This window comes from Pyrgilauda ruficollis, unplaced genomic scaffold (genome assembly GCF_017590135.1).
Source record: "Pyrgilauda ruficollis isolate IOZ18807 unplaced genomic scaffold, ASM1759013v1 scaffold9, whole genome shotgun sequence".
Classification (NCBI taxonomy): Eukaryota; Metazoa; Chordata; class Aves; order Passeriformes; family Passeridae; genus Pyrgilauda; species Pyrgilauda ruficollis.
Window position 1 is genome coordinate 9,561,156 of NW_024531043.1, and position 24,519 is coordinate 9,585,674.

The window sequence follows — 24,519 nt, forward strand, 5'->3', positions numbered from 1 at the left end:
GCAGTGGAGATGCCACCCCCTGCACTGGTGACAGGATGGGGACGCGGTGCCTGACCCTGGCACCCACTGCTCCATGAGGGACGGGCATCCCAAGGGTGCACGTGAGGCCACAGCCCTAATCCAGGGATTTGTCCCATGTGCCACCCCTTGGGTGTGAGGCAGAGACTGGTGCTGGGATTAATGGCTCAGCATCGTTAACAGGTTATTTATAGGTGCTCCACCGTGCCCTAAAAATCTCTGGGAGCAGGGGGGGTGTCCTGGCTCTGGGGGAGGCCACAGCAAAGCAAAGAGACTCCAGAGCACACATCCAGCAAGATCCTGGTTTTACTTTGGGAAAAACACCATCCGGACACACGGCTTGCGGGTTTTGTGTTGGTTTTTTTTTTCTTTTTTTTTTTTTTTTTCTTTTTTTATCATTTTGTTTTCTCATTTTTAAAACAATATAGTGCAGCCAGCACTTCTCACAGTAGAATATAATGGTCAATTTTAGTATAAAAAAAAAACATTCTCAGAGATTTGTAAATGCACTTAGTGCTTGAACAGGCTTTCAGGGATACAGTACCTCTTTTCCGAGCACAATCACCTTGGGTTTCATCGGGATATTATTCTTCTTTTACCTTTAAACATCAAAACACTTTGTATTTCGTGGTGAGGAGCCTTTTGTAAATGAACAAATCTATTAAACACAGAATTACACAGAGTGAATAACGGACCATAATAATTTTGGAATTGTTTGGGTTTTTGTTTTTTTTTTTTTTTTAAAAGAGAAAAAAAAGGAGGTATGTGAGCGCCCCAGTACCGTGACCCAGAACCAAGGTAGAACTGACAGTAAGGGAGGAAATAAAACAGCCTGGAAGTGTGAGAGCCAGGGGTTCCCAGGAGAGAGGGGCTGAGGGGGTCCCGAACCTCCTGGTTGAGTGGGAATAGGAGCCATGGCCACTGTGGGGCCAGGTGAGAGGAGGAGGATGAGGAGGAAGAGGGGTGGGAGGAGACTCTGTAGCAGCCAACACATAGATGTACTGTTGTGTACAACACATAGCCTAGTCAACTAAAAAAAAAAAAAAAAAAAACAAAAACAAACCAAAATTAAAAAAACCAAAAAAACTGTTCAAGTTTTCAAGTGTTTTTCTTAAATAGCCTCCAGACTGTCCCCAGTTATTAGCTTTAATCAAAGCAGTGCAAGTTACGGACTTCAGCTACAGGTCAGGCGCCAGCTCCCTGCGGCCACGCACCGGCCGCACGCCGGGCTGGGACCGGCCACCACTAGGCTGGCACTGGCCACCACTGAGCCTCCCAGCCACTGCCGTGCCAGGGCTGGCCACCACGGAGCCTCCTGGACAGCTGCCAGCTCAGCCCTGGCCACCACGGAGCCTCCCAGACCCACCCTGGAGCCTCCCAGCCGGCCACGACACCGGGCTCTGCCCCGCTCTGGGCACCGCCAGCGCAGCAGAGCCTCCCCTCCCTGGATAGCAGCAACTCGTAGCAATTCCCTGTTCACATTCGTGGAGATAAAATGATTTCTGAGCTATATAGACAAGCGGTCCTTCGGCCTCGGCTTCCAGCGGGTCGCGGGTGTGTCCAGTCTGGGGACCCCGGTGCAATGCCAGCGTCCCGGGAGCACTTTCGGCCGCCGACCCCGCGTCCCCCTCCCTGTCCCCCTGCCCTCGCTGCCGCGGTCCGGTGCCCGCAGCTCGCGCCAAAGTCCTCGCCCTGGGTTTGGGAAGAGCAGCATCGGTCCCTTATCTGTAGACGGGCAGGCGGATGTGGGCGTGCTGGTGGTCCAAGAGCCTTGGCACAGACACGGTCTCGTAGCCCTTGCCCAGCATCTGCTCCTTGATGCAGGGCGGGTGGATGTCGTTGATGAGATACTCCAGGGACTGGAGGCTGCTGCTGAGGATGGAGGTATTGCAGAGGGTCTTGCTGGGCAGCCCCTCGGCCGGGGGCACCCCCAGCTCGCGGGGCCCGGCCCCCAGCTCCGGGGGGTTGTAACAGTCGCTGTTGGGGGTCACCAGGATGCTGTTCCAGGGGGGAGCGAAGTACTGCCCCACCGCGAAGTTGCCGTGCATGCAGTTCAAGGGGGACGAGCTCACCTTGTCGGCGGCGCCGCCCAGGCCGTAGGGCCGCGAGGCGCCCGCGCACGTCTCGGGGGATTTGCTGAGAGCCCCCCCGCCGCCGCTGCCCCCGCTGTACATTCGCAGGTGCTGCTGCTGCTGCTTCTGCTGCCACACCAGGTAGTCCATGCCCTCGGGGTAAACGCCCGCCTTGGGTCCCAGGGCGGCGGCCGGGTTGGAGCCCAGCGCCAGCTCGGCGCCCTTGCGGCACTCGGGCAGGACGGTGCCGCCGTAGCCGGGGCCGAAGGCGCCGTGCTTGGCCGGGCTGGGGTGGGCTGCCACCACAGCCGGGCAGCCGGGCTGGGCACCCTGCGCCTGGCACTGCTGATTGATCTGGTAGATGATGCTCTGGATGGAGGGCAGGTTGGAGGGAGGCAGGGCCAGGCTCCTGCCCGCCAGCGGCAGCACCGAGGCCGCCACCGTCACGTTGGGGGGCACGGGACCCTCCAGCTGCTTCTGGCCGCCGTGGTAGCTCAGCTGCCCGGCGCAGGAGGGACCTTGAGCTAAAGTGCTTGAGGCGGGGTAGGGAGCGACGCCCACCTGGGCGGGCGAGAGCTTAGTCCGCTTCCCCTCCGAGTTCTTCACCACGCTTTTGCCGGAGGCTTTGACGATGGCCAGCAGCCCCTGGTAGCCGCCGGCGTGCAGGGGGTAGGGGCTGTACCTCTGCCCCGTGGTGTCGTAGCCGTTCACCGTCCGGTTAAGGTGCTTGTGCTGGGGGACCCTGATGTTGGTGGGGAAGATCTTGATGGTCAGCGGGCTGTTGGCCACCTTCTGTGCGTAGGCGTCCAGCTCGGCGGGGCTGGGGTAGCGCGGGGAATGCATGGGGGCCGTCTCGCCTGCGGGAGCAAAGCTTGGGGTGAATCCAGTGCCACCAGGATGAGGGGACCCAGCAGCCCAGCACCGTCCTCCCCCGGGCGGATCCCACCCGCTCCCGGCAGAAAGCAGGTCACGGCACCGAGCTGTCCCCTCCCGCTGACGGGAGCCACTTGTAAGTGGCCTAAAATAAACTCGGTGTGGAGAATGGAAATGTCACTTTACCCAACGGGGGAATCTTTCTCTGAGATTGGATTTAAACTACATTATACAAGCAATTTCATGGGTGCTTTGCGCTGCTACGAGAACCTCACCAAAAATGGAAAAGCATTGCATTTACCAGCCATAAATCAGCAGTTCCTATAATGAGCACAAAAATGTCACTTTTATGCAATTTTACAGATGAACAAAACTGGTGAAATTAACTGTGGTAACCTACTGGAGTCAGCAAAAGCCACTGCAGAAAAAAAAATTATATATGTATATAGTTTTGTTCCTTTCAAACTCTTTCCTGAGCAAGTTTCTGCCATTCTGGTGTGAAAACTCATTTGTCGTTCCCATTATACTTTCATTTGGAGTTTATCTTGAGTATCCAATGAGCCACCAACTGTGAAAATGATTAAATCTACAAAATCTATCTAATAGATGGAATAAATTAGGTGTTTAAAATCTCCACACACACTCACACACACACACGCACGCAGGCACGTGCACGTACACGTTGGAACATGGGAATGATGGTTGGTTCCCAGTTGGTTCCCAAAATTCCCAGCCCTGCCAAGGAATGTCTACAGCACACTGGGAAAGCCAGACCTGGTGCCTGCCCAGGGGAAGGTTTTGCAAGGGAGAGGTGGTAAAATTGGGGGTTTTGGGGAGACCCAGCTTTCCCAGGCAGTTCATCCCCCCAGTAGTACCTGGAGCACTCTGCTCCTGCTGCCACCAGCATCAGCAACCCCTGATGCCACCACATCCTGGGTGTGAAAGTCACCACGGAAGAGCTGCACCTCTGGGTACATTCCACATTCCCTATGAGGGGATTTCCTGTCCCAATCCTGCTCTGAGTGACATTCCCATGGCTGTGACATGCCCAGATGAACCAGGCATTGCTAAAAGCAGGATTCAGCAGGAGGGATGCACTGGAATCTGTGACTGTCCACATCACCCCTGCTCCCAGCAGCAGAGGGGGGACAGCAGCGAGGCTGTGGCTGCTCTCCATGCTCTCCATGCTCTCCATCCATGGCCACTCTCCGTGCTCCCCATGCTCTCCATCAGAGAATTGAGGGAATTGCCCAGGCAGGACACAGCGCCTGCGCCAGCCATTGCCCCCATTAAGCTGATGTTACGGGCTTTTTACAGGTGTCTTAAATAGACATTGTTATTAACGAGTGTATTAAGCCAATTAAAACCAGTGCCTTTGAGGAGGATTTAGAGGAGCTGTCGGAACACAGGAGGAACAGCACCAGCAGCTCCCTCTGGCAGGACACGTGAGGACGTGTGGCACCAGGACATCCCAGGCACGGAGCCTCCAGCCTCTGGGAAGCTCCTGCAGAGCCAGCAGGGCAGTGAGGGCACACTGAGGGGGCATGGTGGGCTCTGCTGGGCATGGGCACCCTCCAAGACAGGGAGTGCAGGGGGCTGAGAATGGGACCCCTCTGTCCAGAGGCACGGAATGGCACAGCATGGAATGGCACAGCATGGAATGGCACAGCATGGAATGGCACGGCACAGCACATCTGCATTCCCCTTCATGCCAGCACCACTGTCCTTGGAGGTGGCAGCATCGTGAATACTCAATTAACATGACACTAATTAGCTGGTGACACTTGCAGAATCCCTAATGAGCCCATACCATGGAAATGCTCCTTTCCGAGGGAAAAAATATTAAAAAACCAAGGGGCTTTTGCAGGAGGGAGGGAAGGAGGGGGTGTCACCTGCGGGCACCACGGTTCCCTGACGGGGATAACCAAAACCCTGTCCCCAAGCACTGAGGCTACAGGTGACACTCTCTGTGCCATGGGACAAGCCCGGTGATCCCAGCCTGGCCTTGGCCATTACCTGCCAGCCCCGGTGTGCCCGCAGCAGCCTTTGTCACCTCTTTGCTCCAGCTGCGTTGGATGTGACAAGCCACCAATTCGGTGTGTTGTCACATCTCAGGGTGACGCACCGCACCCCCGCCGGGAAAATTACAGAGAGCCGCTCTCCCGGCGGCTGCCGGCACGCCGGCGTGCCGCTCTCCGCAGTAATTACTGCTTTCCAGAGGGCTCTAATTGCTGCGAGATGCAAACTGCCCGAGCCACCGCGGCACCGGCGGGCAGATCCAGCCCCAACACTGCCACTGGCTGTTTGTCCTCCGTGTCCATCCCCTCCTCAACCTGGAGCATCAGATCCAGCCCCAACACTGCCATTTGCTGTTTGTCCTCCATGTTCATCCCCTCCTGAACTTGGAGCATCGGAGCCAGCCCTAACACTGCCACTCACTGTTGTCCTCCGTGTCCATCCCCTCCTGAACTTGGAGCATCAGATCCAGCCCCAACACTGCCACTGGCTGTTTGTCCTCCATTTCCATCCCCTCCTCAACCTGGAGCATCAGATCCAGCCCCAACACTGCCATTTGCTGTTTGTCCTCCATGTTCATCCCCTCCTGAACTTGGAGCATCGGAGCCAGCCCTGACACTGCCACTGGCTGTTTGTCCTGGTGTCCATCCCCTCCTGAACTCCCCTGTGCATGGCACAGCCATCACCACCTCTTGCCATCCCTAAACCCAGCCCAAGCACTGCCAGCGACCAGCCCCTCCTCCCAGATGTTTCCCTGCCTCCCAGCTCCCTCCCTCACTGGCATTCCCATGGGATGCGTCCGGCACCCCCCAGCTCCCCCTCCCTCCCTGACCTGCTCTATTTTTCCAGCCTGCACTCAATAACAGCTAAATAATTGAATCTGCTCAGCAGCCGAAGATTTGGTTTGAATTTTATTGGAATTTTAAATTGTTTTGTTTCTTCAGTATTTTATTACTGTAAATGGAAAATGCATCGCCCGCAGTAATAATCCGATGGCTTTTTATATTACTCTGAGCTTCTGCTTGGAGCATTATTGGAAAGCCAGGCAGCGAGGAGACCCCAGCTAATGGCAGCACGGGCTTATGAGATTACGCCTCCAGCTAAACAACTTTTTACTTTAGCAAATTGGCCACCAAACCCAGTCCCAGACACAGATGTAAATCCCAGACCCCGCTGGGGCCTCGGTCCGGGATAAATCTCTGGTTTATGGAGCAGGGAGCTCCAGCCTTGCTGTGCCCAGAGCAGCAGGATGAGGCAAAATGTCCGACAGGGACCTGGGAGGGCTGCAGGAAAGGTGGGAGAGGTGGGAGAAATCCCTCCCAAAACCTCCTCAAATGTGCCCACCTGCTGCTGGCATCACTCACATCCCCCACACATCCAGCATTCCCTGCATCTCCCAAATCCCCCACCTGCACAGTATTCCTTGCATCCCCTGCATTCCTCTGACCCCTGGTGTCCCCAGGGACCCCCACACCATCCCTGGCTGCAGCCACAGCCCACAAGGTCAAGGGAAAAAAAGGAAGATGGGAAGAAAGAAGGGAAGCTAAGCAGGGTCTGCCTGGCTAAAGCAGTTGTGGGATCAAAATGGCACCAGGAAAGATGCCCAGGAGCAGGAAGGAGGAATGATGCTCAGGACCAGGAAGGATGCTCAGTCCTGGGAAGGATGTTCAGGATCAGGAACAACATTTAGAACCAGGAAGGACAGAGTGGATCCTCACTACTAGGAGGGATGCTTGGTACTGGGAAGGACGCTCTGGACCAGGAAGGGCAGGATGGACACTCAGTACACAGCAGGAAGCTCCACTCTGCTCCCACAGCCCAGGTGCCTGTGTGACCCCCAGCATGGTGCTGGAACAACATCCCTGGCTGGGCTCCTTCTTCCCTGGAGGAAGATGAGCATGGGCACCAGCAATTTGTGTCTTTAATTTCCAGCCCATGAGACTGCACTGCCTTGGCAGCTGCCAGCTCTGGAAGGGGATGGGGAGCAGGATGGGTGCACAGAAGGAACAATTTGGGGGTCAGCACCAGCAGCACCACAGCCCTGAGCAAGGACTCCTCAGGGAGAAGCTGAGAGGGAATGTGGCAGGACATGGCACCTCACTGGTTAACAGCAGCACCAGAGACACGTGCTGCTCCCTCCCTCCCCTCCCCATTCCTTCTGAGATAAGATGGGACAATCCTTATTTTTACACATCGAAGGCGCTACAATATTTTGCAATAAATGAAAGAAGTAATCTCGGCAGGGAATCTTTATAAAGCTGCCGAAGGCGACGTGTGGCTGGCTGGAAGCTTCCCTGAGCAGGGGATGGGCCTCGCCCTCCCCGTGTTCCCAAAGGAAAAAGCTTTTCACCCCTTTTCCAGATGGGAAAAAAGCTGCAATGGAGGGCTTGACCCCAAAAAAGCAGCTCAAGGAAAGCGTCTGCCCCAGCTCTGTCTTCCCATGGTCCCACTGCCACATTCACCCTGGGAAGGGGCATTTTCCTGGAGCCCTGAGCATCCTACCCAACCTCACCCTCCATCCCTGCCCTGCCCTGCCCCTCTTCCAGAACAGCACTGGCATTTCCAGCCCTGAGCTCCTGGTTTGCTCCTGCCCGGCCTCTCTGAGCTGGCAGGGCAGAAGGGCAGCAATTAGGCAGGATTTTTAATTGGCACAGGGGCAGGAGGGGTGGGAAGGGGAGCGATGCCGGGCAGAGGCAGGAGCACACTGGGGACCTGAGCAACTGTGCCAATGGCTCTTATTAAAAAATAATAGTGCTGCAGCCTCCAAATGAATTAAATTCTGTGAGAGCAGAGAGCTCGTCCCCAGCTTTGGGACCAGGATCCCTGTTCCCCTTGCAGCAAGGCAATCCCAGTGCCTTCAAAGCTTCAAAAAGCATCAAAAATCCCCTTTTTCTCTGCCTGCCACGCTGGGAACAGATTTTGTAAAAGCTAAACCCTAAATATTTGCAAAACACTTGGAAGAAACCTCAATATTTGGAAAACACTTGGAAGAAAACAAACAAAAGCTGCTACATTTAACAAATCAAGACAGTCCTTCAAGTTTTGGGTCTGTGCCCCAAGTAGCAAAGCTGCCTGGCAGGATTTGACTGCCCTGAAGGGCAGAGCCTGGCACAGCTGGCACACGGAGCCCGTGGCCCCAGCCAAGGGCAGGGCACATTCCAGGGGGTCCCAGATGGAGCTGGGGGGTGGGCTGGGGGATGCTGCCCTGCCCAGACCAGGGTGCCCAGTGGGTGGGCATGGGGAGAGCAGCCACGTGGTTTTTGGGTGCTGCTGGGCAGGGGAGCTGTGGGCACTGTGCCCCCCGCTCCGGGTGGGTTGGGCACATCCCCCAGCCCTCCCACCCAGCACCAGCAGCGGTTTCTATGGTGACAGTGTCCCCAGGATGGGTGGCACAGGGGCCACCACGCCGTGGGGGTCCCTGCCTGCCCTCCCCATCACTGAAGGGACAGCACCACCCATGACCAGCACGCTGTGCTGTCCCCAAAATCACCACATCCCCACGGCAGAGCCCCCGCTGTGGGACCCCCCAGCCGTGGTGTGGAGCATCCCCGGTGCCAGGAGCTGAGACAAACCCACCCCAGCTCCGGGGGGCTTAAATTAAACCAACTACAGCAATAATAGCAGGAGAAATCCATCTGAATAACCGTAGGTGGCAAACCCCGCGCGGCAGCGCCGGAATCTGCAAAGACAACAAAATTCATGACAAAGCACAAAGGGAAGCGCCGGGCTCGCCGTCCCCAGATATTCATCCGTTAACACGTTCCCTTTTTAGGCTGACATGTCATTTCAGACGGGCCTTTCTTCCTCCCCTTTCTTCTCCCCCTCGTCGCGCGCGGCTCTGCCGAGGCGGCTGCTGAATTGGATCACCTCGGGGCGAGCACTTTATTATCTGCAGTCAAAGCGTCACCACAAATACCCGTCTACACACACACGTGTCACTTCCCATTTGTCTCCTCCACGAGGTATTAGCCCGGCACAGGCACCGTGCTCTGTGCCACCACAGCCACCGTGCCACTGCGGGAAGATGCCCCGGTGACACCCCAAATCCATCCTGGTGCTGTCCCACTGTCAGTCCGGTGCCACCCCAAATCCATCCTGGTGCTGTCCCACTGTCAGTCCGGTGCCACCCCAATGCCATCCTGGTGCTGTCCCACTGTCAGTCCATTGCCACCCCAAATCCATCCTGGTGCTGTCCCACTGTCAGTCTGGTGCCACCCCAAAGCCATCCTGGTGCTGTCCCACTGTCAGTCCAGTGCCACCCCAAAGCCATCCTGATGCTGTCCCACTGTCAGTCCATTGCCACCCCAGTGCCATCCTGATGCTGTCCCACTGTCAGTCCGTTGCCACCCTGATGCTGTCCCACTGTCAGTCCGGTGCCACCCCAATGCCATCCTGATGCTGTCCCACTGTCAGTCCATTGCCACCCCAATGCCATCCTGATGCTACCCCAGTGCCACCCTCGTGATACTCAAGTGCCACCTCAGCACCACCATGATACTGCCCTAATGTCACCTGTGTGTCACCCAACGCTGCCCAAGCACAGCCCTGAGGCCACCCAACACAGCTGCCACCCCAGTGCCACCCATCTGAAGCCAACAGAGCCCTAAAAAGCCACCCCAAAGGCACTCTGAGGCCACCCAACACAACTGCCACCCCAATGCCATGCCAGTGCCACCTTTCAGAAGCCCTGATGCCATTTCACCACAGAGCTTCCGAGGGATCCCGGGAGCAGGAGGGGACCCCACCACCTCTGTTGGCCCTGCAGCTCATCCCAGCTGCCCCCAGCCCCTCTGCTCACTCATCCACAGCCAATTAATATTTTAATTAATTTAAGACACGGGTTCTGTATCTGCCAAGGGGAGCAGGGTGGGCACCTCCAAAGCAGGGCGCCCCATCCTGGGGTCTGCCAGTGCCCAGGAACCTGCTCTGTGGCCAATGGGCCATCACAATCCTGGGAAGTTTGGACACAAACCAAACCTCCTCGTGCACTGCACCATTTCCAGCCAAGCCCACCCCAAATCCAGGGCTCTGACCTGGCAGGAGACGGGCACTGAGCAGCCCCACCTCATTCTCCACACATGACCAATGGAAAAGTGTTTTTGCAGCGATTCCTGGCAGGGAAAGTGCAAGTGAACAGCACATTTTGGGCCCAGCAGTTAATTGAACTCCTTTTTATGGCACGTATATAAATACACAGAACCATCATTAACCGATCCCTTCCAGAAACTGAAAATGAAAGAATTAATCTTACTTCACTCATGTGTAACCCCTCATGAAATTAAAATGATATTTTATGGGTGTGTACAAAAGAAAAGCCTCGCTGCAGCCACTCTAATGAAAATGCCCTTGGAACAAGCAGAATTGGGTAACGAGAGGCCATTAAATGGGGCCTCATCCCGTGTGCAATTAACTGGTTTATCACTGATGAGAGTCCCCACAGGTGCAGGGAGAGCTGTGGGTGACCCTAAAGGCAGGGAGCCCTGGCCACCACCTCTCATTAGGGCCATCCCCTCGTTAGTGTTTAAATACCCAGATGGGCCCCGGGAGGGTTTGTGCCACCCCCAAAGAGCCATTTATCACACTGTCCCCGTGGGGCTGAGGTGACAGCTCCCATGGGACCCCTGGCATCGAGGATGTGAATGGTGAAAGAATCCCCAGGCTGGTTTGGGCTGCAGGGACCTCAAAGCTCATCCAGTGCCACCCCCTGCCATGGGCAGGGACACCTTCCACTCTCTCAGGTAACTCCAAGCCCTGTCCAGCCTGGTCTTGGACACTTCCAGGGATGGCACAGCCACAGCTGCTCTGGGCACCCTGTGCCAGGGCCTCTCTACCCTCACAGGGAAGAATTTTTTCCCAAAATCCATCTATCCCTTCCCTCTGGCACTGTGAGGCCATTCCCACTCATCCTGCCATTCCACAGTCTTGTAAATAACCCCTCTCCATCTTTCTTGTAGGCCACAGAGGATGCTCACAAGGTTCACCTCTGTGAACTCCCCATGGCTCCCAGCCCCTTTAGGGGGACACACATCCTGCTCCCTGCCACACTCCCAGCCCCAGGCTGGCTGGAGGAGGGCACATGGAATATAACATTTCATTAAATATCATCCACTGCTCCGTGACTGCTGAGAGTGGGAGCAGCAAAGAGTTTGGCCAAGCTGAGAGGGGCATTATTTGATTTATAATTTAAATAAAGCTCAGGATTCCTGTAATGCGCCCAGGATAAAATCAAAAGGGACCAGGCTGCTGGAGTTAATTGGACGTGATATTTTCCTGAGGATGCTGCTGCTCTGCAGGCTCCTCTGCTGGAGGAGGGAGGCACAGGCAGGGCTGGAAGGGCTCTGGCACCTTCCTGCACCCTCCTCAAGGCATGCCAGGCTGGTTCCTACAGAACAGCCTTGGGAATACCGCAGGCAACAGCAGCAAAGTCACCTCCAGCTCTATCAGGATGGATTTTGTGGGATGCTCCAGGCCCGCTGGGATGCAGCCACACCAATGTGGGGGACACAGAGATGGGGGGGACAACACTCAGCAGGAAAGGCCAGGGGCAGAACCGGGGGGTGAAGGCACCAGCAGCTCCCTGCATGGGCAGGAAAATGAGTCAGCTCACCTTTTACGTGAAATTAATACCAAAATTAATCAGCGGCGCGGGCAGGATAATAGGATTTCACAGTGGTGCCGGGCCAGACGGCCAATGTGCCGAGAGCCAGACTCATTTAATATCGACAGAAACAATGCCAGAGGACAGAAATAAGACCCATAAAGATAATTACTGAGATACTCAGGAGCAAATTAAGTAATCAGAGGCACTTCTAAATTGCGCCTGGTTTGAAGAGCGCGCTCTCCGCGCCGATTCCCCGCGCGGGCGCTCCGGTGGCGGCGGGAGCTCAGCCCTGTGCCAGCTCCCAGCCCCTCCACTGTGCCTCCCACAGGTGCCATAAATAAGGAAGGGGAAATTGTATTCCAAGCCAGATGCGTGGCCCTGGATGTCACCTGCAATTTAATTTGTGCTGGCAGGAGGCAGAGAGGAGCGAGACGTGCCGGATTTGCCCATAATGAGCGGAAACATACGGGCAGCTAAACTTTGATTAAGGTGACCTGGCTGGTGGCAGCCGGTGGTGAGTGCAGCGTGGGGGTCTGGGCAGGAGCTTGGCTGCTGCCACCCATCCTGGGGGGACACAATTCTCTTGGAGATCTCAGGTGAGCACGGCCCTGCCTGAGGGATGAGGTGAGACCAGTCTCTGTCTCCTGGGTACCCCGCGCTGCCAGGGTCTGGGGTGGGGTCAAACTTCTGTCCTCATCCCACTGGCACAACTCCAGGACCACCAGGACCTTGGGGCTGGGACCCTCCCAGGACACAGGCAGCTGTATCTAGGAGCATCTCTCACACCCATGGCACCGTATGTGACACCACGTAAGGGCTCCTGCTTCCCAAACCCTCCTTATTTCAGCACCTATGGCAGGGTGGGAAATGCTAGAAAGCACCAGTCCCCCAGCAGGAAGGTGCCTCTGGGGTTTGTTCCATGAGCTGAGATGCTCCTTAGCTCTGCTGGGAATGCTGTGGGGACAAGCAGGTGTATCCTGACCCCAGGAGCACAACAAGCTCACACAGAGATTCTCAACGCTGAACACCTGCAGTTTTTCGCCAGAAAACCCTGTCAGGCTCATCCTGCCTGTGGGTCTCAGACCATGTGGGCATGGCTGGGCTCATTATTCCATGGCAACGAGGTGCTCCAGGAGCTGGACACCTCTCGCCAGCCCTGTGCTGCCGCGATGCTCAGGCGTGACGGATTACGAATAATTTTACAACAGCAGCATCCTTTTTTTCCTTCCAAGACACCAATAAGGAGGAAACCTGGGAGGCACTGCATGCTCCAGTGCAGTACAAGCTGCACTGTGACACCTGGGTGCCCAAAACCCCACCTCTGGCCTGGGTGTCCTATTCCCTGTGCTTTTCAGAGCTTCACACAAAAAATCATGGAATCCAGAATGGTTTATGTTGGAAGTGACCTTAAAGATCACCCACTTCCCCCACTGCCATGGGCAGGCACACCTTCTGTTCCAAGCCCTATCCATGGCCATGAACATGATAAGTTTCAGGGATAAAAGAACCTCCCTCCTGGCTGGCAGTGCAATGGTGAAGCGATGCTGGGGGTCCCCAGAGAGGCTGAACATCGTCCAAAATCCATGCCCAGCTTGCCCAAACCCCATGCCCAGCTCACCTGGCTGCTCAGGGTGCTCAGGTAGAGGGGAAAAAAAACATCTACAGGAAAATCCAGCTCATTAAACAAACACCCGGGGGCTGTCACAGCCTAACAAGCAGAGCTTTAGCAGCTGATTTGTCTTCAGCCGGCAATGTTTAAAAATCCAACTGAGACCAGCAGAAAAATATCCACTCCCCTCTTTAAAACACACATTCATCACTTGAGAATCTTAATGCGTCTTTCCCAGCCGGGGAGGTCAAACACGCCTGCCTAAAGCAGGCTCATTAAATATACATTTAATCATGGTTTGGATTGAGAGACAAAGGCTGGGAGAGACAGGTGCTTTGCCGGAGTGACCTTTTGGATCCCATTTTAATGTAACTAGTTTACAGCTTATCTGAAAGGCCAGCTCGTGGGGAAGGCGAGCTGCAGCACAAACGGGGAAAGTAATTAGGGGGGGAAGGGCCGGGGAGGTTTGGGGGGCCGACTGCACCATCCTCTGCTGCCGCCACGCTTCCCAGGCAGCTCTGCAACATTTGCTGAAGTTGGACTTATCAACCACAGAACCCAATTTAATTTGCTTATCTTGGCTCCTTCCTCCCCCTCTCCTCCCCGCTTCTCCTGCTCTTTTTAATTATCGGTTAAATAAATGTCTTTTTCAATAAGGGAAACAGCATCAAAGCGGGCGCCCGCCCCCGGGCACTTACACTTGCGTGGCTCCAGCGCCTTGTTGGGGCAGGGGAGGTGCTGGGCTGGGGGGTTCTGGGTCCTCTGCAGGCAGGCCAGCATGGTCCAGGCTTCCCTGCGGGCGTTGCCGCCCCGTGCCCTGCGAGAGAGGAGACACACGGTGAGCCAGGGACCTGCCACCCCCTGCCACCACCCCGTGCCACCACCCCCGTGCCCACCCGGCAGGAGCTCCCCAGCACTCAGTGCCTTCGCTCCTCTGGAGATAAACAACTAACTCTGAAAGCCTGAAATGAATAGGGATGTATATAAAATAAATATGAAGGTCTCAGCGGGTGATTTGCGCTTCCTGCAGAGCTTTCCGCCCTTCCCACCGGGAATGTGGCGGAGCCGGGGCGTCGCGGCGGTGCCAGACCGCTCCGCTGGCGTGCCAGCCGGTGCCTCCTGGCACGGAGTGACCCCAGCCAAGGCTGGGGAAAGACAGTGTTAACATCCCACTCGGGGTCCTGGGATCTGCCGCCAGCTCCCAGCTGGCATCAAAATCCGCTTGACAAAAGCTGGAGGGGTCAGGCCAAAGTCGTCGTCACCACGGTGCTGCTCATTGTACATCCTTCCCCAGCCGCCGCCGGGGCCCTGAGTTATAACCAGTTGCTGCTGACACCCTCCCACTGCTCCAGCTGGCGCAGGGAGCGATATTCCCACTCGGAGAGGGCAGGGAGACGTGGGCAGGAGCAGCAGAGAAGCAGGCGTGGTGCCCATCCGCCAGCGTTTCAGCTCCTGCGCTGCTGCTCTCTGGCTGAATGTTCATGGGTGGCTGGGGGTCACAACTGGACATCATGGATGGGTGTCACAGCTGGGTACATCACTCCATCCTCTCCGTTGTGGGGGAATTGTGCCCTCCTGCAGCCATCCGGGATGCTTCCCACATGTCCCAGTGCTGGCGTGGGCGTGCAGGGAATGATGCGGTGGCCTCAGGCACGTGGTGGCCTCTGGCAGAGCCCGTGACCATCAGCACAAGGAAATAAAGTATGGATTGATGCTCCCTGAGCTGTGCCCGGGGCTCTCCAAGCTCTGCTGGTTTAAATGTCACCATGGGCACACACAACGGGACCTGTGCTGCTCGCTCCTGCTCTGTGCCCTCCACCACGCAGAGGGTGCCAGGCTCTGGGATAATCCCCAGGATGGGATCCATGCAGGGTGCCCATGCCTCAGCTGGGCTCATCAGGCTCAGGGTCTCACCCTGACTCCCCCAGCAAACCAGGGACAAGGAGCAATTCGTCGGCAAAAAGGTGTGAGGAAGAGGAGGAGGAGGAGGAGGAGGAGGAGGAGGAGGAGGGGAGGAAGTCATCTAATACCGAGCAGGTGTCTGGAGAACCCAAATTGTGCTGTTTTCTCCTAATAATGAAGTATTCATGAGTAAAAGCCTTTTTCACTACTTTCTTAAGATACTAATTTCACAACAAGCGCCTTGTTACCATGCAATTATTCCAATCGTGCATTTCTCCCAGATTCCATCTGTCCTCGCGCTCTCTAAATGAAAGACAATCATGTAACCACCTTTCATTATTCACTATTTTACTTTCAGCAAAGGTACCCTGAAAGAAATGATTTCCTCTGAAAGGGACTTTTATTCAGTTTCAAAACCAATTTTCTCCTATTACTGTCTTAAAAAAAAAAGGAGGGGGGCAGGGAGGTGTTTTTATTTCATGCATTACATATCCTTTGTTAACGCAGCTCGCAGTAAAAGCAGCCGTATCCATTTTCTGGCTTCGATTTCTGGTAATTTTAAAATATGCCATTACAATCAGGCAGAAATTATACAATTTGAAAAGAGAATGAAGTGCTTCTTATTCAGAGCCTGAACGCACTTGACTGCCAGGAGTTCTCCTCTCTCCGCCGGGACTCGGGGTTCATTACGCAGCCCCGCTCCCGGCGCCTCGGCTCCCCCGGAACGTGCCCGGCGCCCGGATTTTCCACGACGGGAGCTGCCACCCCGACCTCATCCCCATCCCTGTCCCTGTCGCCAAAGGGTGGCCCCGGATCAAAGCACCCACGGCCGTGCAGGAGATGGATGATGGCACCGGCTGCTGCCGTACCTGAGCCTGAGCTCTGCGGTGACCTCAGGGCTGGCGTCCTGCCGGGTGTCACCATCTGGCCGATTAGCGGCGGACGTCACCCACTCCCTGCGCCGAGGCAGCTCCTCGCGGGGACACTGACCCGTGTCCCTGGCAGACACGGGCGGCGTGGGCGGCTCGTGCCGCTGCCGGATGCGGATCAGGTCCCTGCTGGTCCCTGGGGCACGCGGGGCTGAGAGCGAGGAGAAAGCACCCAGGGGGTCACCAAACCCATGTGCTGGCACAGGGAGGGTGTGGATGCAGCCTGCCACAGGAGCTGAGGGCACCCTGAGGGCCCAGCAGAGCCCTGGGGACACCGCCATGCTGGCACAGGTTGTCCCCACGATTCTGCGCCCTGCCACGCACAGCCCAGCTCCCTCCTGGAGCCATCCCGACCCTGGGCTTGGATCATCACCGGCAGCAGGCGGGAGAGGCGCGGGAGCCACACGCCAAACTGAATAAAGCCACCGATTAATTCAGACCCTGCTGCTGCCCCCGTCTCCCGGCGTCTCGCAGCCCAGATGATTTTTCCGACAGCTACGCTGCTCCTCACCCCACCTTCACAGGCACGCTCAGAACCGGGGAGGCTCTGGTGCCACGACCCCAGAACAGCGTCCATCTGTCCACCCCAACACCCTGCTGGGAGCCCCGAGCCCCAGAAGGCCCGTGGGCGAGCGGGTGGGCGCCTGGCACAATGGGCATCTGTGCCACGGTGGCATTTCGCTAATGCCGCTCCGAAAAGCCCCTGAATCAGCTGATGGGAATTGGGCGCTGGGCTGTCCAACGCTTAGCGCCGGCTTAGTTAGCTCCATCTGCATTTGAACTAATTCCAATCAGCAGGATCCGATTTAGTTCAAGCTGCTCTGGCTCTTTCGTGGCAGGGAAGGCAACACTCAGCAGTTTTGCTGGAATGCCCCGAGTCCGCACGGCCTCTGCCCAGGTTGTGCACGTGGACCCACCATCACCCAGCACTGGGGCACAGGGGGAGTCCCACCAACAGTGGGGTCCCTTGGGGACATCTGGAGCAAGGTCCCCTAGGAGCCCCAACCCCATATCCCACAACTCTGGCATCACAGAATCACCAAATGGTTTGGGTTGGAAGGGACATTAAAGCCCATTCTCTCCCACTCCCTGCCATGCACAGGCATCTCTTCCACTATCCCAAGTTGCTCCAAGCCCTGTCCAACCTGGCCTTGAACAGTTCCAGGGATGGGGGAGCCACAACTCCATCCTTCCCCTCTCCCACCACTCCATCCTGCCCCACACCCAGCTAATCCATCTCGACATCACACTATTTATAAGCCCAAGGTCTTTGTGACTTTAATAAAAAACACCACCCTCTATGTCTAAAGCCCCAGTGATGGGAGGGTTTGGCACCTCCTCTGACATCAGCAGCTGATAAGTCAGGCTTATCTCCTCCGAGAGCCCTGCGAAGGTCCCTCCCGCGAGATAAGGCCAGTGCAGCTGTCGATAGAGGCTTTTGCAGGCGAGGATTTAGATAAAAGAAAATGTGATGGGAGGGGGGAGAAAAGAAAAAAGGAACTTTTAAAGTCTCAGCCTGAAGTGGGTCTGTGTGGCTGCTGAGCTGTGGCAGGGCGGGGACGGTGAGGGACAAGGTCTTGGTCACTATCCAGGCTGTGGTGGAACACGTCCAGATCCTTCCCCAGGTGTTATTGGGGTGCAATCCCATCAAAAGAGAGCTTTTGAGGTTGGGAGAGGAAAGGGGCGTGGGACCAGAGATGCTACAAAGCTGTTTGGGTCACACCATGGCTGTATCTCCCCTGGCTATCAAAAGCCAGCACTGGGTTTGGCACAAGGACAGGAGGTGAGGGGTGACCCCGGCTGGGAGAGGCACAGGAGGCTCCTGACAGTGCCAGACAGACAGACGGACAGCACGGGGCAAGGCCAAGGCTGGCAGCAACCAGAGAGACAAAGCAAAAGCCCTCACTGGCCCTTGGTGTGAAGAGTACAACTGGGAACATCCCTGTCCCTCATCCCTCCATAGATGGAGGAGAATCCAGCCACACCAGCAGGGAGCTCCCCTCCCTCACAGCCCCGGGGACATCGGAGCTCCCCGTCACTGCCACCACCACTGGTCCCACGGACACTGATTTCTCATCCCATGCCGAGGGTGAGGAGGTGCCAGAGGAGGAAGAATTCCTCTCTGCACACAGTGGATGCTCACCCATTGCAGAGCGAGCAGGATTTTGGCTGGTGCTGCTGCCTGGCACTGCCACTCTCATCTCCCATCCAGATTTAGGGTGGAGGGGATGCAGCGACGCTACAGCTCAGCCCTGCAAGGAGTGAGCACAGAAAGGTCACCCCACTGTGAACCACGGGGAGCATCAGGTAAAATAAAACCCGAAGTTTGTCACCAAAGGTCACCCCACGACCTTCCCTCGCCCGACCTTCCCTCATCCCGCCCGGCTAATCCGCTCCCCTCCGCGTGCTCCAGCCCCAGGCCTTTCAGGGGGCCCTGTTAATAATTAAATGTTAATCTAAAAAGCAATTTTAGCTGCAGTGCTGCAGATCTGGTTAGAGATTACATTAGCATGTAAGAGTCAAGGGTAATTTTCTCTAACCCCTCTTGTGATCTTTAAAACCCGCAGATCTTAAAGCAACACCAGCTCCTCTGATTAAAATTGGAAGCTGGGGTTTGCGATGGATAATGATGCTGGAAGTGATTATTTTGCTGCTCAGGGTCTTGCTGGGATGTGGGGACTGTGGGGGGCTGGGGGAGAGAGTCAGAGCAGCCAAGTGGCTTCTCCCAGCCCATGCTCTGTGGAAATACTGGAAAGGTGCTGGGATGAGCCCTGGATCCAGCGCTGAGCAGAGCTGTGACACCCTGAGCATCCTCATTTCCCACTTTTTTGGGCTGCTGTGACACCAGGATGGCACAAAGCCCACAAACCGTGGCACAGTGCCAGGGACAGAGTGGCATTGGACCACTCACTGCTACAGGCATCCTACAGCAGCACCTCATGTCTCTCCCATCCCACCCAGAGATGAGGTTTCTGCTCCTGTGGCAGCTCCAAGGAGAAACCCCTTGGACTGGTCAAGAGAGTCAACATGAAAAAACACCCCAAAATAACCTTTTGCTCACAAGCAGGGCAAAAGAACTGGGACAGGGCATGGCAAATCACCTCCTGAGCACTTCCAAAGATCCTAAGGAAGAAATAGGGTATCAGATATGTCCGCAACGATGGAATTTAAAAAAACCCAACAATTCGAGTGCTGTTGAGCATTTGCAGACGTCCCTGTGCAGGGCTCGGGCGGCCTGGTTAAATTTATGTGTCAGCTTTAAGGAGGCCTCTCATCAAATGAGCTATTTTGGGCAGAGATTAAAGATCTATTTTCGCTGCAAGCGGGAACAGCTCTCGAACAGGTTAATAATGATTCTGGAAAGCCAAGCGCCTCCAGCACCCCGGGGCAGGACCCCAGAGCCCTGTGTGCTTTCGGGAGGCTCCTGAGGCTCCCCAGGGCAGGAGGGTGGGGGGATCACAGTGCAGCATCCCCCCGCCCCGCTGCCATCCTGCGGGGAGGAAGGAACCCCGCGTGCCGCGGCGGGCGCCGAGCAGCCGTGGGTAATTAGAAGTGGCAGACGCTGGCACGGCGCTGCCGAGAAGGTCATTACGTGGGACTGGGAACAAAATGCCAGGAGCAAGGGGGGAGCAGCCCTGTTAGCAAAGGTCAGGGCCCCACTTGGGTGCCGTCGGTGTTTTTGGCAGGGCTCAGCCCTGGCTGTGTGCACCGAGGTCCCGGCAGGGCCAGCGCACAGCGGGCGGGCAGGATCTGCCAGGTCCTGCCAGACATGTAGAGACGTGGCCCCTCGGATGTGGCAACAGCTCCTCAAAGCAAAACCTCACTGATCTGACACGGTCGTGCCATGCCTTCCCCCTGCACACGGATTGGGGAGCTGTCCCTCATGGATGCTCGGGATGCTCACGGGCTTTAGTCCCAGCACCAGCACAGACCTGGGATCAACCAGCAGAAAAGCCAAGCGGCTCCATGCAGCAGCAACTAAAAGCACTCTGGACCCCAACAAGCCAGGAGCCACCTCCAGCACGGGCAGCCACACCATGGGCACTCCAGTTGAGACCCAATAAACTCAGCAGTGAAGAGATCAAAGCTCCCCACCACAGCTCCTGTCCCACCCTGGCTCGCTCCTGCCTCATGCCAGGGGTTTGATTGTCCCCTGCAGTGACAGTCCCTGTGCTCCCATGGCCGTGGTGCCCTGTCCAGCTGCCCCACACTTGGCAGCCGGGCGCGCTCCACTCCGTAATTACAGCCCCAAGTGCTGGAGCTGTGAAAGAATCTGACGAAGGAATCCAGGGTAGATCGCGCTGCTGAAATTACTATAATCAAAGCCTTTCACAAAGGCTTCAAATGCAACCAATTACCCTGAAAGGCGAGGCAAGAAAGAAAACAAATTAACATGTTTGCACAGAGCCTCGGCGCAGTGCACACATCGCCCCGCGCCGCCCTCGACCCCGGCCGGCCGCTGCTCTCCATCCTCGGCCCTGCTCCCCATCCATGGCTACCTCTGCTCATCCCTGGCTACCAGCTCCCCATCCCCACGGCTGGGCCCTATCCCACATCCTGCTCTGCTTGCAGCTGCACACAAAGGGGCTCTGTGCCCGTCCCTCACCCCGCAGCCTCCCACTGCCCCCCCGGCACACAAAAGCCCTGCCTGTGCCACGGCCGGCTCCGGCGCAGGCTCGGGGGCTTGCCAGGGTGGCCTGGGGAAACCTCCCTGGCTCCCTTCCTCCTCCCCCAGAGCTGGAGGGGTCCCCAGGCCAAGGGAGGAGTGGGGGGTCCTCAAAGGCACCCATTGAGCGCAGCCCTGTGTCGCCCACCAACAGCTGGGGAAGGTTCTCACAGTACGGACCCCTCACCCTCCTCTCCTTTCATTCCACTTTGTGCTGCCGGTCTGGGGGGGAAAAAAATAAAAATCAACTTCTTCCTTTTAATATTTAATGCAAGTCCATCACCCTCAGTCTATTTGGTAACACAAAGCTCTGGAGATTTAAACCCTTCTCACCCGGAGAGATGGAAATGAATGGTGCTCTTTAATGAGCTGGTTCAGCAGAAAAGATAGATTTCCAAGATTACTGTAGGAATTCTTATAATTGATGTGTACTTTTGTAACAAGGATTATACCACCATCCGGCCAAGTAATTCCAGCTCTTCCCCCCCTTCTCCCAAGCTCACCCTGCTTTTGGGGTTCTCTGGGGAGAGGGACCAGGCTGTGTCCTCATGGGGAGAAAGCAACTCGGGAGGGGGAGGAAGAAAAAGACAAAGAAAAATTAACAGGTTTTTCTTATTTAGCCATAGACAACCTAAGGCAGCCACTGAATGGGAAAATAAGGCATCTCTCCAGATTTCTCTATTTGTTTTACAAATCCCTACTTTCCCCACCGATCGGGAGGCCGGATGAGCCGCTGAATGCCGAGTAATTAAAAGGAACAGAGAACAATACTCAGCGCTGCCGAAGAACACGGAGTTTCCCTCAGATGTTTATAGCAATTGTATGAAAATGTACCAGGCGGGATGGGGAGAGCTGACAGCCGGGATTGGGAGCAGCCGGGATCGGAGCTGGCTGCCTCCCCCGCCTGATTGGCATTAATTGTGCGCGTTTGCAAAGCAGAACGGAAAGTCTGACACGAGCTGCGAGCCAACATTTCTTTCTAATAGTCTTAATGATTACGACGAGAGCTGATGATCATCGCGGGGTGTTAATAGCCCGGAGAGCGGCTCCCGGTGGGGACAAGCGGGGATGGTCCCAGCCCAGCTCCCACGGGTGGGCTGGGGTGCGGTGGGATGAGCTCAAGTGGTCCCACGCAGCCACACCACTGCCTGTCAGGCTGTAAAACTCTGACAAGGGGACAGGAAGGACACGGAGAGGACAGGAAGGACACGGAGGGGACAGCAACCTCCTGCTCCATCCATCCCCAGGCTCTGCCCCATCGGAGGGGTGGCTGCAGCGGGGGGAAACATCAGGAGGGAGAACGTCGCCCACACTGAGCCCCCTGTGCAGCAGGAGTGTCCCCAAGCTGAGGGGGACACCCTGCTCCCACAGGTGCCCCAAACCAGCTGCCACAGCCCCATCCCCAGCAGGTGCCACCGGAGGGGCTGGGGTGCTGCCCTGGGGAGCGAGGAGAGAGACTGCAAACACCCCAGCGAACAGCAGAGCCCGTCATTAACAGCTGATTAATGAAACCCGAGTTCTCCCGACTCTTTACAAGGCTGTTTTTCCGGATGTCCTTGAGTTTCTCTGCTGCAGAGGCGAGCTGGAGCTGGGTGGGATCGGGGACCAGCACGGGCTGCTCCGACCACGGCAGAGCCAGAGCCAGACGCGCACAAAAACCCGAGCCGGGCAGGTTTACACGGGAGGAAAAATCGATGGCCATCGATCTGCAATACAAAGGGACGGCGGCGCTGGCAGAGGCAGGCGGCTGCCATCTGACCGGGGCTGTGCAGGGGACACGGCTCGGGGTCACCCACCGTGGGACACGCCCGGAGCGCAGCCAGCAGCACCCGCGGCCACCCCACCTGCACCAGGTCCCTGCGGGCAGCACGGCCAGGCCATGTGCCACCAAGCCTCGCAGCAGCACATCCACGGTGTGTGGGTGGCCCTTGGCCGTGTCCTTGCCGGGACACGGCTGTCACCTGCTCAGCCTCCCCCAGCTGGATGGAGAGATGGCCTCAGCCCGGCTCTGAGCTGTTTGATTTGTTTTATCATCCGCACTGGCCAGCAGATCACTCAGCTTTGGGCTTTCTGAGCTCGCTAATAATTGTTCCCTGATGAAAAGAAATCGAGACTCGGTCCCTTTCTTCTTTCCCCCCTCCTTTCCAAAAAAAAAAGTCCGTAAAGAAGAGCTATAAAAATGGCTTGTTATCTCACCTAGCGAGGCTCGGGCTGTATGTTATTGCTAATTGGGTATAACATCCTTGTCTTGTTCTGCTCTCTGAAGCTAAATCAAGAAAGCACCACTGCTGCGAACTAATTATATCTCTGGACTGCAGACTCCAGCTTGTCTTCCCCTTTATTGAGTTAAAAAATGGTCACTAACCTTAATCTCTCATATTCCCAAGAATTAGGGCTGCTGGAAACCCACCACTTCCACCTGCATCCTGCTCTGTGCTGGGAAAGACAGAGCACATGGCCTGAGGAAGGGTTTGTGCTGCGCTGGGACACAGCCCTGAGCCAGCTCCCAGAGCTGTCCACCCCTGTGGCATCCCGTGACAATCACAACACAGCCCAGGTCCTGTGCCATGCAGACCTTCTCACACACAGCTCGGAGCCTTCCTGTGCTGTACACACTCAAAGCCTGACCATCTCTCCTCCTTATACAAGACCTTAACCTTTCAGTGAGATTTTTTAAAATCTGTCCTCCCCCTCAGCATTCCCAGGCTTGGCAGATGTGAACATGGGGGTCACATGTGCAGAAACCGAGGGGAACGGATGCTGCTCCAGTTCATCCATGCCAACTCCCAGTCCCAGCCCAGGATGGACCCCCATGAAGCCCCCCATTAAAGCTGCTGCTCATCCTCAGGTCCCCCACGATAGAAGGGACACTGCAGCCACTCAGCTGTGCCACTACAGGTGGCTATGAATGAATCTCTCTGGATACTGGCACAGCTGCACCCTCTGGCACTGCAGCCATGGCACAGACCCCAGGAGAGAGAACAACCAGAGCCACAAAGGGCACTGAGATGAGCAGTGGAGCTTGGGCCACACAGGACAGCCCTGTCCCTCCCTGTGCCAGCCACTCCCTCAGCACCAGCAAGCTGCGGTCAGAAATACCAGCAGCAATGTGAGGCTGTGGGACAGGAGCTCCCACAAGCTCACCATTCTGCCTGGCTCCATCCCCCTGCCCTGCTCCATCCCCCTGCCCAGCTCCATCCCCCTGCCCTCCTCCATCCCCCTGCCCTGCTCCATCCCCCTGCCCGTGGGCACCCACCCGTGCAGATGGTGCTACTTTCCAAAGGCAAAGTCAAACTCCAGTTCTCCATGCGAGCCAAGAGCATCCCTTAAAAAAAATTGATACTTCCCTGACTATTAATTAACCTGAACCACTTAAAACTGCCTTCAATTTGTCAGGTTTAACTGCCAGCTCTTCTCGGTAAATCAAGCGTCGCGTGCAGATGGAGGCTGCGTGTGCGAGGCGGCGGCGAAGGAGGAGGCGGGGAGCACGGCGACAGGGGCACCCTGTGCCACGCTCACCACCCTGTCCCCTGAGAGCCCTGGGCATGATATTCACACCCCACAATTAGCCAGGGCACGGTATTGAACAGAGCAGGCAGGCAGGAGCAGGCAGGGCAGCCAGCGGGGCTCGGAGCACCCCACACCGCAGCCTTCCCGTCTCCCCCCACGGCGCCCTTGTCGTGCAGCCAAGGCTGAATTGGAAAGCAATATGAATATTTATCTCTGACAGTGAAATCTCCCCGCTGCAGGGTATTAAGGCTTTATTAGTGTGTGGTTACCAGCCACGCTAAGCCAGCCCTGCTCTTGCCTGGAGCGCAGAGAGATGACCTACA

General features: G+C 56.3%; 1 protein-coding gene across 1 annotated transcript; it reads right to left on the minus strand.

The window, feature by feature from the left end:
- Positions 1-1,069: 1,069 nt before the first annotated feature.
- On the minus strand, positions 1,070-14,001 carry FAM222A (family with sequence similarity 222 member A). The gene is made up of 2 exons (XM_041488685.1): positions 13,888-14,001; positions 1,070-2,947 (listed from the first exon to the last, which is right to left on the minus strand). The coding sequence occupies exons 1-2, from the start codon at positions 13,967-13,969 to the stop codon at positions 1,740-1,742; spliced, it is 1,290 nt and encodes a 429-aa protein (XP_041344619.1). The 5' UTR covers positions 13,970-14,001; the 3' UTR covers positions 1,070-1,739.
- Between the last annotated feature and the right edge of the window lie 10,518 nt (positions 14,002-24,519).

What these genes read in the sequence shown, in the direction of transcription:
- FAM222A (XM_041488685.1), bottom strand. Translation starts at nt 13,969, where the DNA reads ATGCTGGCCTGCCTGCAGAGGACCCAGAACCCCCCAGCCCAGCACCTC. An exon ending in GGCGCTGGAGCCACGCAAGT is followed by an intron (nt 2,948 to 13,887) that starts GTAAGTGCCCGG and finishes TTGCTCCCGCAG; the next exon opens with GCGAGACGGCCCCCATGCAT.